At 43.7% G+C, this 17,786-nt stretch overlaps 1 protein-coding gene across 1 annotated transcript; it reads left to right on the top strand.

Annotated features, from left to right (window-relative positions):
* The first annotated feature begins 3,322 nt into the window (after positions 1 to 3,322).
* On the top strand, positions 3,323 to 8,097 carry LOC124509268 (uncharacterized). Its single transcript, XM_047075798.1, is given in 3 exon segments — positions 3,323 to 4,543; positions 4,788 to 7,161; positions 8,010 to 8,097. Coding segments are annotated over 3 exon segments (3,546 nt in total). The 5' UTR covers positions 3,323 to 3,402; the 3' UTR covers positions 8,041 to 8,097.
* Positions 8,098 to 17,786: the final 9,689 nt, after the last annotated feature.

Genomic DNA, 17,786 nt, shown 5'->3' with positions numbered 1-17,786 from the left:
ACTTTCTCATAGCTTGCTTACAGTGTGCCTTGCCCCCATGTTGTCCTGGGGGTCTTCTCCATCCAACTTACCCCACTTGGCAGGAGTTCTCCATGCAACTCCAGGTATCCTCCCACAAGAAGATGAACACAAACCTTGCTAACACGGTGCACCCCACCTATGTGTTCTATGGACTGCCCCATCCAACCTGTTCCACTCAACAAGAGTCTAACCAAAGCTACTCCAGAAGCATGTCACTGTGCAAACAGCCCCAACAGTGACCAGCACCACTCCAAAATGACTCCTTACCTGGGGAGAAGGAAATATAACCACACACACAATTTGGACTGGGGTGGGGGGCATCTGATCTCACTACCAACTCTGCCCACCACCATAAACCTTACAGGGGACAGTACAAAGAAAGACCCCAGAAGTTTGAGGTTGCTGCAAACTCAACAGATACACTGGATATAGGCGTCTTGTCCAACTTCAGGTCCTGCCACAAAACAAGTCTAAACAAACTCAAAAAGATTGAAATTATACCATGTAGCTTTTCTGACCACAAAACTATAAAACTAGAAATCAACCATGATAAAACAAGTCTGGAAAGAACAAAAATGCATGGAGGTTGAATAGCATGTTAAGAAACAATAAGTGAAACAAAATATCAATTAGGGAGTCAAAAAATTCATGGAGAAAAATGAAAATGAAAACACAACAGTACAAAATCTTTGTAAACGTCAAAACTGCTATGAGGGGAAAATTATAGATATGCAGGCCTACCTCAAGAAGCAAGAAACCTGAAATAAACCACCTAAACTTAAATGTAAAAGAGTAAGACAAAGAAAAACAAAGCTCAAAACTAGTAGAATGAAGGAAGCAATAAATATTAGAGCAGAAATAAATGAAATATAGACTAAAAAAACAATAGAACAGATCAATGAAACCACAATCATTTGTGAAGAGAGCAAGAAAATTCATAAACTTTTAGTCAAATAAAGAAAAAAAGAGGGAAAGAGGACACAAAAAATAAAATCAGAGAGGGCATAGCAGGAAAAACAGGCATCACCACAGAAATAGAAAGAATTATAAGACAATATTACGAAATATTATATGCCAACAAATTGGACAACCTAGTAGAAATGTATAAATTGTGAGAAACATATAACCTTCCCAAACTGAATAAGAAAAGAATAAAAATTTAATTAGACAGGTTACTAGCAATGAAATTTAATCAGTAATAAAAAATCACCCAACAAACTAAAGTCTGGAATCAGATGGTTTCACAGGTGAAATCTACCCAACATTTAAACAAGACTTAATACCTATTCTTCTCAAAATATTCCAAAAAAATATAAAGGAAAGGAACATTCCAAATTCATTCTATGAAGAGGGAGCAATACCCTGATACCAAAACCAAATACAGACACTACAAAAAGTAAAATTACAGGCCAATATCTCTCATGACCATAGATGGAAAAATCCTTACCAAAATATTAGCGAACCAATTCCAACCATACATTAAGAAATCATTAATGAAGATCAAGTGAGATTTTATTCCAGGGATGCAAGGATCATTTCATATTTGCAAATTATTCCATGTGATAAATCATATCAATAAAAGAAAGGATAAAAATCACATTATCATTTTAGTAGATGCAGAAAAAAACATTTGACAACATACAACTGAAAAGAACAGCTTTAAATCCAAATGACAGCCCTGCCTTAGTTTAAAGCTAAAGTTCTCTTTTCTGCTTATTATGGATCTTTGATAAGAAATACAATTGCTGAGAAGTCTGTTTTGCTTGCTGTTTGCTACGAGCATTGTGAGGCCTTTCCTGAATGTAACCCGCTGTGTAGTAGAATGGGTTGTAAACCTTCCTAAATGTAGTCTGATATGTAATGGAATGAGTGATTATACATAAACTAACCGGCATTTCTCGCTTCTGTAAACCTGCTTGCTTAGCACATTCCCCACCTACCCTACCCCCTTCCCCCTTCCCCCTTTTTTCCTCCCGCCACAAGTAACGGACAAAGCCTTCCCGCCAAAGGACAGACAAAGGACGCCCAATCAGAGAACAACAAATGTCCTTACTTTAAAATCAACTAATCAGGCCCCTCATAATTTGAAACCTCCCCTGTGCTATTTGTCTCTGTCTATAAAAACGCTGTACCAACCCTGATCGTGGCCTCTTGCGTCACCGGCGACGAGTGCGCAGAGGACCAGGTTCGAACCTGCAATAAACGACCCTTGCCGCTTGGCTTTGACTTACGACTCTGGTGGACTTTTGTGGGAGGTTTCGGAACTTTGGGCATTACATTTGGAGGTTCCACCGAGATCCCCCCCGAGCCCACCAGACTTCTGGTCAACAGGTCGTATCTGATTCCGATCGGTAAGTAAGCCGGCTCTAAAGTTCTTCCTTTTCTCTCTGATCTGTGTTTCTTCTCTGGAGAACCGGTTCTGTCTGGAAGCTGGTGTGACCCTGGCGGACGCGCTATAGGGCACCCAGCCGGGGTCAGTTGGAGACGTCCACTGACATCTGGGGGCCTTCTTGGCCCATCTGGGGGCCTTCTTGGCCCGTCTGGGGGCCTTCTTGGCCCGTCTGGGGCCTTCTTGGCCCATCTGGGGACCTTCTTGGTCCATCGGGGGACCTTTTTGGCCCATCAGGATTCTTTTCTGTGGGCTGCTTACGCCCAACGCGCCTGCGAACTAAATACTTTCATTTTCTTTATGAACTACCAGAGTGCTAAGAAATATCTCTACGCGTCTAAAAGAAAAACCATCTAGTCATGCCAATTGTTACCCGTATTTTGATGTGATGTGTGTCTGTGTGTCTGTCTGTTAAACTGACTGGAATGATTGTTGGGAGTCAGGGGCACGCGCCTGACTTACCCTATGTGTAGTCCCACGGCATAAGCTACGGGATTCGAGTGGGCTCTAACCCGACTTCCGCGGTGATCTTCATACGGCTTAAGGCGGTCAAAATTTATTTTGATCCAAGCAGGGGGATTATACCTGCCCGCCCATGCTAAGAGGCACCTAAGTTCCCGAGAGGGACGCAGACGGGAGAGTACGCGAGTGCTTCTATGTCAGTCTAAATGTATCGTCACCCCTGGGCCCTTGTAATTACCGCCGTCCTAGCCACAACCCTCTCTGTTGGGCTGGCCGAGACGGCACCAGAAAGTTGGAACCGCTGCGAAAGATTCTTGTTAGTTCTTGTTTTTCTTTCATGGGTCGGATGTTTTATTGGAATTAAGTGTTTTATCGGCTGATCAGAATTAATTATTCCATCCTTTGTTCCTCTCTCCTCCTTCCTCAGCTCCCTACGGCTTTCCCTCCCGCCCCCTGGCCAGCGGCGCCCCTTCCCCCACGTCCGTGCTGCCCGCGCCCCCTTCTCTTCTCCTCTTCCTCAGAATCATAACATGGGCCAAACGCAGAGCACCCCTCTCTCCCTCCTTCTCGCCAACTTCAGGGATGTAAAAGCTAGGGGACACAACTTAAGCCTAGACATTCGCAAAAGGAAGTTGATCACCTATTGCCGCTCTGAATGGCCCACCTTTGGGGTCAATTGGCCTACAGAGGGAACCTTCTGCCTCCCCGTGGTCCTTAAAGTAAAATCAATAATTTTCCTACCAGGGAAAGAAGGTCACTCGGATCAGATTCCCTATATTCTGGTGTGGCAAGATTTAGTAGAAAACCCACCTCCCTGGATGGCCTCTTTCTTAACAACAGGGCCATGCAAAATTCTAGCGGCTAAACCTATCAACCCACCCAAGCCGCCAACTCCAACTGCACCCCCTGTTCTCCCCGACAGCCAAGATTTACTTTCCCTTGACCCTCCCCCTTACCAGGTTCCTCCTCTCATTCCGCAAGCTGCCCCTATCCCTGCTGCACCGGCAGAGCCTCCCGTAGCCCAGCCCATAGGAGAACTAGAGAATAGGGAGGCTCAACCCGCGCCCATGCCTAGTGGGGGCGAAGTCCAAAGGCCAGCTGGACGCACCCGTAGGCGGGCCCCTCATGAGCCAGGACTCCGCCTTCCTGACTCCACCGTAGCTTTACCCTTACGGGAAATAGGGCCTCCCAATGGTACGGGGAACCCCCGACTTCAATACTGGCCCTTCTCTACCAGTGACCTATATAACTGGAAAACCCAGAATGCCCGATTTTCTGACAACCCTAAAGATTTAATAAGTCTCTTAGACAGTGTTATGTTTACCCACCAACCCACCTGGGATGATTGTCAGCAGCTCCTCCGAATCCTGTTCACCACCGAGGAGCGAGAAAGAATTCAACTGGAAGCAAGAAAGCTGGTTCCTGGAGATGACGGCCAACCCACTGCTAACCTTGATCTCATTAATGCAGCTTTTCCCTTGACCCGACCCCCACAGGATGGCTGGGACTACAACACGGCAGAAGGTAGGGGACGGCTGCGCATTTATCGCCAGACTCTAATGGCGGGTCTCCGGGCTGCTGCACGCAAGCCCACTAATTTGGCAAAAGTGTATTCAGTAATACAAGGTAAGACAGAGAGCCCTGCTGCTTATTTAGAAAGATTAATGGAGGGGCGCCTGGGTGGCGCAGTCGGTTGAGCGTCCGACTTCAACCAGGTCACGATCTCGCGGTCTGGGAGTTCGAGCCCCGCGTCAGGCTCTGGGCTGATGGCTCGGAGCCTGGAGCCTGTTTCCGATTCTGTGTCTCCCTCTCTCTCTGCCCTCCCCCGTTCATGCTCTGTCTCTCTCTGTCCCAAAAATGGAAAATAAACGTTGAAAAAAAAAATTAAAAAAAAAAAAAGAAAGATTAATGGAAACCTTCAGACAGTATACCCCCATGAACCCTGAGGCCCCCGAAAATCAAGCTGCTGTTGTAATGGCCTTTGTAAATCAGGCAGCCACTGATATTAAAAAGAAACTCCAGAAACTAGAGGACCTAGAGGGAAAACAGATTCAGGACTTACTCCGCATTGCCCAACGTGTCTATAATAATAGAGAGACTCCAGAGGACAGGCAACTTAAAGCCACCGAGGAAATGACCAAAGTCCTGGCCGCTGTTGTCCAAAAGCCCCTGGATAAACAAAAGTCCCTAGATAAGGACCAATGTGCCTATTGCAAAGAAAAAGGCCATTGGGCCCAAGAATGCCCTAAAAAGAAAAAGCCACGTCATGATCAAAAACCGTGGCAGCCAAAAACCACACCCGCCCTCTTCACTCAAGATGCAGAATAGGGGAGACGGGGTTCGGATCCCCTCCCCGAACCGAGGGTAACGCTACAAGTGGAGGGGAACCCAGTTCAATTCCTAGTCGACACAGGGGCACAACATTCGGTCTTGATCAGACCCCATGGAAAAATTTCTGAAAAATCTTCCTGGGTCCAAGGGGCTACCGGGATAAAAAAATATCCCTGGACCACCCAGAGGACTGTGGACCTAGGAAATGGAAAGGTCACCCATTCCTTCCTAGTCATCCCCGACAGCCCCTGCCCCTTATTAGGCAGAGACTTACTCACTAAAATGGGGGCCCAGATTCATTTTACGCCAGGGGGCCCCCAAGTGACTGGCCCTCACAACCAACCCATTACCATACTTACTCTAAGATTAGAAGACGAATATCGACTCCATCAGGGGCCACCCTCACAAAGTCAAAACATAGAGCCCTGGCTCCAGCAGTTTCCAGAAGCATGGGCTGAAACCGGGGGTGTGGGGTTGGCTAAACATCGCCCAGCTCTATTCATAGAGCTGAAACCAGGGGCAGATCCAGTTCGGGTCCGACAATACCCGATGTCAATGGAGGCCAGAAATGGCATCACGCCACATATCCATTGCCTCCTAGACTTAGGCATCTTGCGTCCCTGCCATTCAGCCTGGAACACCCCCCTGCTGCCTGTATGAAAACCTAACAGTGCGGACTACCGTCCGGTACAAGATCTGAGAGAAGTTAACTGCCGAGTCATGGACATACACCCAACAGTACCCAACCCCTATACCCTCCTAAATGCCCTCAGCCCAGGAAGACAATGGTATACTGTCCTTGATTTAAAAGATGCTTTTTTCAGCCTGCCTCTGGCCCCCAAAAGCCAAGAGCTCTTCGCCTTCGAGTGGTCCGACCCTGAGAGAGGCATAAATGGGCAACTCACCTGGACCCGGCTCCCCCAAGGATTTAAAAACTCACCCACCTTGTTCGATGAGGCACTTCACGAGGATCTGGGTGAGTACCGGAATCAAAACCCCGAAGTGACTCTCTTGCAGTACGTTGACGATCTTTTAATCGCCGCTGAGACTGCTGAAGCTTGTTTGCAAAGCACCAAAAACCTCCTCCGGACACTTGGTGCCCTGGGGTACCGGGCTTCAGCAAAGAAAGCCCAAATTTGCAGATCCGAGGTAACCTACTTGGGGTATCTGTTAAGAGAAGGCCAACGATGGCTCACTGATGCACAGAAGGAAACTGTCCTCCGCATCCCCTGACCCACAATGCGAAGGCAGGTAAGAGAATTCCTGGGATCGGCTGGGTTCTGCCGCTTGTGGATACCTCGGTTCGCCGAAATGGCTAAGCCTCTTTACCTCGTCACCCGAGAACAGGTGCCCTTTGAATGGACAGAGGAAACTGAGCAGGCTTTCCAGCAAATTAAACTCGCCCTGTTGTCGGCACCAGCCTTAGGGCTCCCCGATGTCTCCAAACCCTTTCATCTCTTCGTAGATGAAAACAAAGGGGTAGCCAAAGCAGTGCTGACGAAACTCCTTGGCCCATGGCCCAGGCCCGTTGCCTATCTTTCAAAAAGACTGGACCCAGTAGCGGCTGGCTGGCCCCCTTGCCTCCATATGATCGCTGCTACAGCTCTAATGGTAAAGGATGCTGATAAATTAACTATGGGACAAGAGTTACATGTTACAACCCCTCATGCCATCGAGGGAGTCCTCAAGCAACCTCCTGACCGATGGATAAGTAACGCCCGACTGGTTCACTACCAGGGACTATTATTAAATCCCCTCAGAATCATTTATGCTCCCCCCCGAACACTAAACCCTGCCTCCCTGTTACCAGACCCGGACTTGGATACCCCCCTCCATGACTGCGCTGAGATATTGGCACAGGTTCATGGAGTTCGGGAAGATTTACAGGATCGCCCACTACCAGATGCCGAAGTTACCTGGTTCACTGACGGCAGCAGCTTTGTACATCAGGGTCAAAGGTATGCGGGGGCAGCAGTCACAACTGAAACTGAGACTGTTTGGGCAGAACCTTTGCCAGCTGGCACCTCTGCCCAACGGGCTGAACTTGTGGCCTTAACCAAGGCACTGACTTTGGGAAAAGACAAGAGACTAAACGTGTATACCGATAGCAGATATGCTTTTGCTACGGCCCACATACATGGAGCTATATACAGAGAGAGGGGACTGTTAACTGCAGAGGGGAAAACTATCAAAAACAAAGAAGAAATATTGGCTCTTTTAAAGGCACTCTGGCTGCCTAAACGACTAGCCATCATACATTGCCCAGGCCACCAAAAACCGGTCACACCGGTGGCCAGAGGAAATAATTTGGCTGACCAGGTGGCCCGAGAGGTGGCCTTACAGGTGGACTGTGCTTTAATGACCACCCTACCAGACCCCGGTTCAGCTAGTTTACCAGAAAGTCCCACCTACACTAAAGAAGACCTAAACTGGATCCAAAAATTGCCTATGACTCAGTGCCTTAATGGATGGTAGAGAGCAGCAGACTGTAGCATAATCCTCCCAGAAGAAATGGGAAATAAAGTCTTATCCAAGATGCACCGAGCCACTCATATGGGCACAAGAAAAATGCAAGACTTAATAAGACATGCTAGGGTCACCATTAAAGACTCTAGGACAAAAATTGAACAGATAGTTACTAGCTGTAAAGCTTGCCAATTAACTAACGCCACCAACCACGGGAAAAACCCTGGCTCCAGAACCCGCGGAACCAGGCCGGGAGCCTATTGGGAAGTAGACTTCACCGAGGTAAAGCCTGGAAAATATGGGTACAAATATTTGTTAGTGTTTATAGATACCTTTTCAGGATGGACAGAGGCCTTCCCCACCAAGCATGAGACTGCGCAGGTAGTAGCAAAGAAAATGTTGGAAGACATCATGCCCAGGTACGGATTCCCTACCCTAATAGGATCAGACAATGGACCAGCATTCGTTTCAAAGGTAATACAAGGGATAGCGCAGTTTATTGGGGCCGATTGGAAACTACATTGTGCATATAGACCCCAAAGCTCAAGACAGGTAGAAAGAATGAATAGAACCCTAAAAGAGACCCTAACCAAATTGACCATGGAGACTGGCACTAACTGGGTAGTCTTACTCCCCTACGCTCTGTTCAGGGTGCGGAACTCCCCTTACAAACTGGGATTAACCCCCTTTGAAATCATGTATGGAGTGCCCCCCCCTATAATTCCCAACCTACAGTCTAATGTGTTAACTGAATTTGATGATCATAAACTTCTTATTTCCCTGAGGGAACTCCAGCACACACACCAGGAAGTTTGGCCCAGATTGAGAGCCATTTATGAGAGCGGGCCCCCTCCTGAGCCGCATCACTACCGACCCGGAGATTGGGTATACGTGCGGAGACACAAGCAAAAGACCTTCCAACCACGGTGGAAGGGACCCTACATTGTGATCCTAACCACACCCACTGCTCTCAAAGTCGACGGGATTGCCACCTGGATCCATTACGCCCACGCCCGACCAGCTGATCCCTTTGCGGTTCGAGAAGACTTCGTGCCGGAAGCCAACACCGCCTGGACAGTTGACCAGAGTAAGACCCATCCTTTAAAATTGACTCTGCGTCGAAAACCTGACCCCGAAAACCGGCTGAGACCAAAGGCCTGGGTGTCCCATACCAAGACTGTTGCAGCAGCTCCTGACCCACAATGATCGGAGGAACACACATTAGCGTGCTCCTTCTCACCTCCTACGGACTGATAAGTATTGCGAGCAACCCCCATATACCCTATACTTTAACTTGGGAGGTTTCTAATTTAGAAACCCAGGAAGTCTATAATACTACCACAGCAGACGATACTCCCCTAAATGCCTGGTGGCCTGATCTATATTTTAACCTAGAGGACGTAGCCATAACCATGGGGGTACTTCCCCCCAATGGAAGCCGCCAGCGTCCTAATCCGTCATGGACCGGAACCCCAGAAAATGAAAAAGAGCGTATAAGATCTAGTGGGTTTTATGCATGTCCCGGGTTCAGAACAGGAGCAATGAAAAAAACCTGTGGAGGAATCGAATCCCTCTACTGTAAGGCTTGGAGTTGTGTCACTACCAATGATGGAAGCTGGAAATGGGAGGTAAAACCCCATTATATTGACATGAAATTTGCCAGCCCCTGTCCCAAGCAAACCCGTGCCTGTAACCTTATTCGTATCAAATTCCTAGAGGACGGAAAAAAGGAGACGAGATGGATTACGGGACTAAATTGGGGAATTTACCTGTATCGGGGCCCGCCTTACTTTGCAACTGTTATTCAGATAAGATTAAAAATAAAACCCAAAGCCTCACCAACACTACTAGGGCCAAACCAGTCAGTATGGCCCACAAGTAAGCCTAATACTACCCCGAGGTCCACAAATAAGGGTACTAATCCTCCGGCCACTCAGGTGGTCACTGTAACCGGGACTACTCCAAGAAAACCCCCAAAAATTCAAACCCCATTCAAAGATGACCCCTTATGGGTAATGATGAATACCACTTATAAGGCCTTAAACCATACTAAACCCAATGAAACAGAAGCTTGTTGGCTGTGCTATTCCACAAAGCCTCCATTTTACGAGTCAGTAGCAATAGTAGGAAATTATAGCACTGCGAACAACTCAGACGCTTGCAGTTGGGGACAGAGAAGACCCGGCCTCACACTACCAGTGCTTACGGGGAATGGGACATGTATAGGAACAGTGCCAACAAAATATAGCCACTTATGCATAAGTAACAGAAATATATTCAATACTTCAGAAAACTGGATTATTCCACCAAATAACTCATGGTGGCTTTGTTCTTATGCGGGATTAACCCCTTGTCTCTACAAGGATATGTTCAATCAGTCAGAATTCTGTGTAATGGTAATTGTGTTCCCAAAAATCATATACCACACAACTGAGTATGTAGACCAGATGTGGATAGCACCCAAAAGAGTAACTAAGAGAGCACTCATTACTGCCGGGGCTCTAACACTAGCCACCATATTCGGACTCGGGGCCATCGGAACAGGGACAGGGATCTTGGCCTTAACTATACAAAACAAGGGATTTAGTATACTTAGAGAAGCGGTTGACAAAGATATGGAAAGAATTGAAACTGCCATCACTTCGCTTGAAAAGTCCCTAACCTCACTCTCGGAAGTAGTTTTACAAAATAGGAGAGGATTAGACCTGCTGTTCCTACAGCAAGGTGGTCTCTGTGCAGCACTAGGAGAAGAGTGTTGTTTCTATGCTGACCACACAGGAATAGTAAGAGATTCTATGGCCAAGGTCCGAGAAGGGCTAAATAAACGAAAAAAGGAAAGAGAACAGGAGGCTGGATGGTTTGAATCCTGGTTCAGTGCGTCCCCATGGTTAACTACCCTGCTCTCCGCTTTACTCGGGCCTCTAGCCATCCTACTTCTCGCTCTCACATTAGGCCCCTGCATCATAAACAAAATTATTAATTTTGTCCAAGACAGGTTCAATGCTGTACAATTAATGGTCTTACGAACTCAGTACCTACCGCTCGAGACATTACAAACAGAGGCTTAAAAGACCCAAGATTGGCTCTTTAGGCACAAGGAAAAGGGGGGAATGAAAAGAACAGCTTTAAATCCAAATGACAGCCCTGCCTTAGTTTATTTATTTTTTTTTTAATTTTTTTTTTCAACGTTTTATTTATTTATTTTTGGGACAGAGAGAGACAGAGCATAAACAGGGGAGGGGCAGAGAGAGAGGGAGACACAGAATCGGAAACAGGCTCCAGGCTCTGAGCCATCTGCCCAGAGCCCGACGCGGGGCTCGAAATCACGGACCGCGAGATCGTGACCTGGCTGAAGTCGGCCGCTTAACCGACTGCGCCACCCAGGCGCCCCGTGCCTTAGTTTAAAGCTAAAGTTCTCTTTTCTGCTTATTATGGATCTTTGATAAGAAATACAATTGCTGAGAAGTCTGTTTTGCTTGCTGTTTGCTATGAGCATTGTGAGGCCTTTCCTGAATGTAACCCGCTGTGTAGTAGAATGGGTTGTAAACCTTCCTAAATGTAGTCTGATATGTAATGGAATGAGTGATTATACATAAACTAACCGGCATTTCTCGCTTCTGTAAACCTGCTTGCTTAGCACATTCCCCACCTACCCTACCCCCTTCCCCCTTCCCCCTTTTTTCCTCCCGCCACAAGTAACGGACAAAGCCTTCCCGCCAAAGGACAGACAAAGGACGCCTAATCAGAGAACAACAAATGTCCTTACTTTAAAATCAACTAATCAGGCCCCTCATAATTTGAAACCTCCCCTGTGCTATTTGTCTCTGTCTATAAAAACGCTGTACCAACCCTGATCGTGGCCTCTTGCGTCACCGGCGACGAGTGCGCAGAGGACCAGGTTCGAACCTGCAATAAACGACCCTTGCCGCTTGGCTTTGACTTACGACTCTGGTGGACTTTTGTGGGAGGTTTCGGAACTTTGGGCATTACAACAACATCAATACATGAAAAAACTCTCAACAAAGTAGGGTTGGAAAGAACATTGAACATGATGAAGGCCATATATGAAAAAGCTAGTCAGAGAGGTTTTTTTTTTTCTCTAAGCTTCCCTCCTCCTCTGAAAAGCTAGAAAATAACAAATCACTTTGAACACCCAAGAACTCGATTGGAAGTCTTAGAGAACAAAGCCCCAGTCTACAAACATACAAAAAAAATGTGTGGAAGGTAGAAACTGCAGAGTTGATTTGTGGGAGAAAAGAGCCACAGTCACTGCAGTGGAAGGGGAGGCCCTGATTGCAGACAGATGAGCTAGCAGAAAGATTGTGAGAAAGAGTGAAAAAAAGGTGAAAACACACACATGGGTCTACACAAGAAATCTGTCCCCCAAACCATTGATGGGGAAAAGGAGAGGTATTTATAAACAGTAGAAGGCAGAGGCTAAAGTTTAATAGGTCAGTGCCTGGTGGTACTCTGATGAGGAAGCAGGGCAGAACCCCAGGAGAAGGCAGCATGGTCTGAGGATCCCCTCAGTTGCTCAGGGGGAAGCAGTTCCTCTGCTTGGAGTGCATTTGATAGTGGTGATCTGGCCTCTTTGAAGGCAAAAAGAAATTTGCTGATGCCATTGAGTTGCCCCACTCACCAGTATAGGATCAAAGATACCAGCTGAGGGCAGCAAACCGTGGCACCAGTTGTGTGTTGTAATTTACTATAAATTTCAAAGTGCTGCCATGGCACCAACGCGTCACTGTTCCCTGGGATCAGCTGGTACCTGCCAGAACACAAGGAGACCATCCCCAGGGATCAGCATGGGTCCAAGCCAAAGAGGTCTCTGAAGGTTGGGGTTTTGAAATATTGTTTCTCCTGAGATAAAACAAGAGTGCTACACCTCCTAGGCAGGTGGACACCTTGGTCAAGGGCAGAGTGAAAGTGGGATCTAATGAAAGCCAAGGACACAGGAGGGGTAGTCATTTGTACATCTGTGAAGGCACAAAGTTCCTATTCCGCAGACTAGAGAACAGGGAGAAACCATTTTCACCCCTAACCCACCAACACTGATTGACCTAAGTGAGCTAAAGAGTGCCAACTAGTGGAGAACAGACCCATTAGAATAGCCTTGTCCCCACCATGTGTCCTCCAGGAACATCTCCACTAAGGCAAAGCCACCTGAGAGTCAGATCAGAAGGCTCCTCTCCCAGAAGAGCAGCACAAACTCATCCAACACAGTAAATCTCTTGATCATAGAGTGCTGAAAAGCTTCAGCTCTAGGGGGAAAAAGGATCTAGCTTCCTTTGGGGTTTTTTGGCATTTTTTTAAATGTTTTTGTTTTGGATACAGAAAGAGTAATTTTTTAACTTTTATTTTTTTTATCTTTTCTTTTTTTCTGTCAAGCTTCTCTTAACAAAGCTTGTTGACAAAACAGACCAAAACACATCTAAGATATAGCTTTCTTTATTTAATTTTTAATTTTTAAATTTAATTTTATTATTTTTCCTCGAAAATGACAAGACAGAGAAATTATCCCCAAAAAAATAACAGGAAGAAATGATGGACAGGGATTTAATTAATAGAGATATAAGGAAGATGTCTGAACTAGAATTTAAATGAACAATTATAAGGATTCTATAAGACACTAGAAAATCCTTCACTGCAGATATAAAATTTAGTAAGGCTTAAATTAAAAATGCTATAACCAAGCTGCAAACCTGAATGGATGCCAAAATAGTGAGGGTAGATGAAGCATAGAATGAATTAGTGATATTTAAAATAAAATTATGGAAAATAACAAAGCTGAAAAGAAGAGGGAAACCAAGGTAATAGATAATAAGGAAGACTTAGGAAACTCACTGACTTATTAAAATGGAATAACATTTGTATCATAGAAGTCCCAGAAGCTTAAGAGAGGGAAAAGGTGGGAAAGGTTTATTTGAACAAATTATAGCTGAAAATGTCCCTAACATGAGGGAGGACACAGACATCAAAATCCAAGAAGCACAAAATTCAACAAAAGTCAGGCATTGCTAAGGCATATCATAGTCAAATTCACAAAATACATAGACAAGGAAAGGATCTTGAAAGCATCAAGAGGAAAACATTCCTTAACCTACAAGGGGAGACAGATTGAATTCACAGCAGGTCTGTCCACAGAAACTTGGCAGGGCAAAGGGAATGGCAGGATATATTCAATGTGCTGAATGGAATACATATGCAGCCAAGAATACTTTATCCAGCAAATCAGTCATTCAGAATAGAAGGTGAGATAAAGAGTTTCCAAGACAAACAGAAACTAATGGAGTAGGTGACCACTGAACGAGCCCTGCAAGAAATATTAAGGGGTCTCTCTGAGTGGGGACAAAAAGACCAAAAGCAACAAAGACTAGAAAGGAACAGACAACATCGCCAGAAACACCAACTTTACAGATAACACAATGGAACTAAACTCATATTTTCAATAATCACCCTGAATGTAAATGGATTAAATGTTCCAATCATAAGATATAGGGTATCAGAATGGAAGGAAAACGAACAAACAAGACCCATCTATATGCTGCCTACAGTTAATTCATTCTAGACCCAAAGACATCAACAGATTGAATGAGTGGGGATGAAGAACCATCTATCATGATAATGAATGCCAAAATAAAGCTGGAGTAGCCATACTTATATCACACAAACTACACTTTAAAACAAATAATGCAACAAGAAATGAAGGAGGGTGTTATATCATAATTAATGAGTCTATCCATCAAGAAGATCTAGAAGTTATAAATATTTATGGCCCAAATTTTGGAAGAACCCAAATATATGAACCAATTAATAACAAACATAAAAAAAATAATTGAAAACAATACAATAATAGTAGAGGAACTTAACATCCCACTTATAGCAATGGAAAGATCATGTAAGGAGACATGCATCAAGAAAACAATGGCTTTTAATGACACATTGGAACGGATGGACTTAAGAGATATATTCAGAATATTCCATCCAATAGAGGGATATGCACATTCCTTTTGAGTGTGCACAGAACATTGTCCAGAATAGATCATACACTGGGATACAACTCAGGCCTTAGCAATTACAAAAATACTGAGATCATACCATGCATATTTTCTGACCACAATACAATGAAATTTGAAGTCAATCACAAGAAAAAATTTGGAAAGACTACACATACATGGAGATTAAAGTGCATCCCACTAACCAGTTAATGGGTTAACCAGAAAATTAAAATAAGCAATAAAAAATACATAGAGGGAAATGAAAATGAAAACACGACACTCCAAAACTTTTGGGATGCAGCAGAGGTAGTCCTAAGAGGGAAGTATATTGCAATACAGGCCTACCTCAAGCAGCAATAAAGGTCTCAAATACACAACCTAACCTTACACCTAAAGGAGATAGAAAACTAGCAGCAAATAAAGCCTAAAACCAGCAGAAGAGAAGGAAATAAAAAAAAGACTACTCCAGAAATTAATGATATAGAAACAAACAAAAACCAGTATTAACATATCAGCAAAACTAAGAGCTGGTTCTTTCAAAGAATTAATGAAATTGATAATCCCATAACCAGACTTATCATGAAGAAAATATAAAGGGCTTAAAAAATAAAATCACAAATGAAAGGGAACAGATCACAACCAACACCACAGAAATACAATTATAAGAGAATATTGTGAAAAATTATATGCCAAAAAACTGGGCAATCTGGAAGTAATGAATAAATTCTGAGAAACATGTAAATTATGAAAGCTGAAACAGGAAGAAATAGAAAATTTGAACAAACCAATAACCACAAAGAAATTGCAACAGTAATAAATATCTCACAACAAGCAAAAGTACAGGGCCAGATATTTTCCCAGGGGAATTCTACCAGATATTTAAAGAAGAGCTAATATGTATTTTTCTCAAACTGTTCCAAAACTTCCAAACTCATTCTATGAGTCCAGCATTATCTTGACTCCAAAACCAAAATTTCATTGAAAGGCAGAATTACAGGCCAACATCCCTGTTAAACATGGACGCAAAAATTCCCAACAAGATACCAGCAAATTGAATCCAAATGTAAAGAATTATTCACCACAATCAAGTGGGATTTGTTCCTGGGCTGCAGGTTTTTTTTCAAATCCATCAATGTGATATACTGCATTAATAAATTAATGAAAGAAAGGATAAGAACCATATGATCCTCTCAGTAGATGCAGAAAAAGCATTTGACAAAATACAGCATCCATTCTTGATTACAATAAAAATCTCAACAAATTTGAGATATATAGAACATAAGATCATAAAGGCCATATATCAAAGACTGGCTCTATTATCATCCTCATTGGGGAAAAAATTAGAACCTTTCCCCTATGGTCAGGAACAAGACAAAGATGTCTACTCTCAATGTTACTTAGCATAGTGCTGGAGTTTTAGCATGAGCAATCAGAAAATGGAAAGGAGGGGCACCTGGGTGCCTCGGTCGGTTAAGCGACCGACTTCGTCTCAGGTCATGATCTCATGGTTTGTGAGTTCCAGCCCCACGTAGGGCTCTGTGCTGACAGCTCAGAGCCTGAAGCCTGCTTCAGATTCTGTGTCTCCATCTCTCTCTGTCCCTCTCCCACTTGTGCTCTTTCTCTGTCTCTCAAAAATAAATAAATGTAAAAAAAAAAGAGAAAATGAAAAGGAATAAAAAGCATCCAAATTGGCAAGGAAGAAGTCAAACTTTCACTATATGCAGATGACATGATGCTCTCTGTAGAAATCCTGAAAGACTCCACAAAAAATAGCTAGAACTAGCACGTGAGATCAGCAAATTTGCAGGATAAAAATCAACGTAGATAAATTAGTTGCATTTCAATATACCAATAATGAAGCAGCACAAAAAGAAATCAAGAAATTGATCCCATTTGCAATTGCACCCAAAATAATTAGATACCTAGAGATAAACTTAACCAAAGAGGTAAAATATTTGTACTTTAAAAACTATAGAACACTTATGAAAGAAATTAAAGAGGACACAAAGAAATGGAAAATCATTCCATGTTCATCGATTGGAAGAAAATAACATTGTTAAAATGTGTATACTACTCAAACTAACCTACACATTTAATGCTATCCCCATCATAATACCACCGGAATTTTAAACAGAGCTAGAACACATGATCCCAAAATTTGTATGGAGCAACAAAAGACACAGAATACCTAAAGCAATCCTGAAAAAGAAAAACAAAACTGGAGGCATCACTATTAAAGAGTTCAAGCTATATTTATAAAGCTGTAGTCGTCAAGACTACTGTGGTACTGGCACACAAACAGACACAGAGATCAATACAACAAAATAGAAAACCCAGAAGGTGACCCACAACTATGTGGTCTACTTATCTTTGACAAAGCAGGGAAGAATATCCAAATGGGAAAAAAAGGCTATTTAACAAATGGTGTTGGGAAAACTGGAAAGCAACATGCAGAAGAATGAAACTGCATGACTTTCTTACACCATACACAAAAACAAATTCAAAATGGATGACAAACTTAAATTTGAAAGTGGAAACTATGAAAATCCTAGAAGAGAATACAGGCAGAAACCTCATTTACATTGGTCTCAGTAACTTAGTAGACACGTCTATGGAAGCAAGAGAAACAAAATCAAAAATGAACTATTGGAACTTCATCAAGATAAAAAGCTTCTGCATGGTGAAGAAAACTTCTGCACGGTGAAACCATCAACAAAACTAAAAGGCGTCCTATGTAATGGAAGAAGATATTTGCAAAGGACATATTGGATAAAGGGTTAGTATCCAAAATTCATAAAGAACTTTTCAAACTCAACACCTAAAAAACAAATAATCTAGTTAAGAAATAGAAGACACTTTTCCAAAAGAGACATCCAGATGCCCAGCAGCCACGTAAAAAGATGTTCAACATCACTCAGCATCAGGGAAATACAAATCAAAACCACAATGAGATACCACCTCACACCTGTCAGAATGGTTAAAATTAACAATACAAGAAACAACAGGTGTTGGCAAGGATGTGGAGGAAGTGGAACCCTCTTTCACTGTTGGTGGGAATGCAAACTGGTGCAGCCACTGTGTAAAACAGTATGGAGTTTTCTCAAAAAGTTAAAAGTAGA

The sequence above is a fragment of the Lynx rufus genome, unplaced genomic scaffold (assembly GCF_022079265.1).
Source record: "Lynx rufus isolate CCGP_SWC_20201006 ecotype Redwood Valley unplaced genomic scaffold, mLynRuf1.p SCAF_14, whole genome shotgun sequence".
Taxonomy (NCBI): Eukaryota; Metazoa; Chordata; class Mammalia; order Carnivora; family Felidae; genus Lynx; species Lynx rufus.
This window is presented reverse-complemented; position numbering and strand designations above follow the sequence as displayed.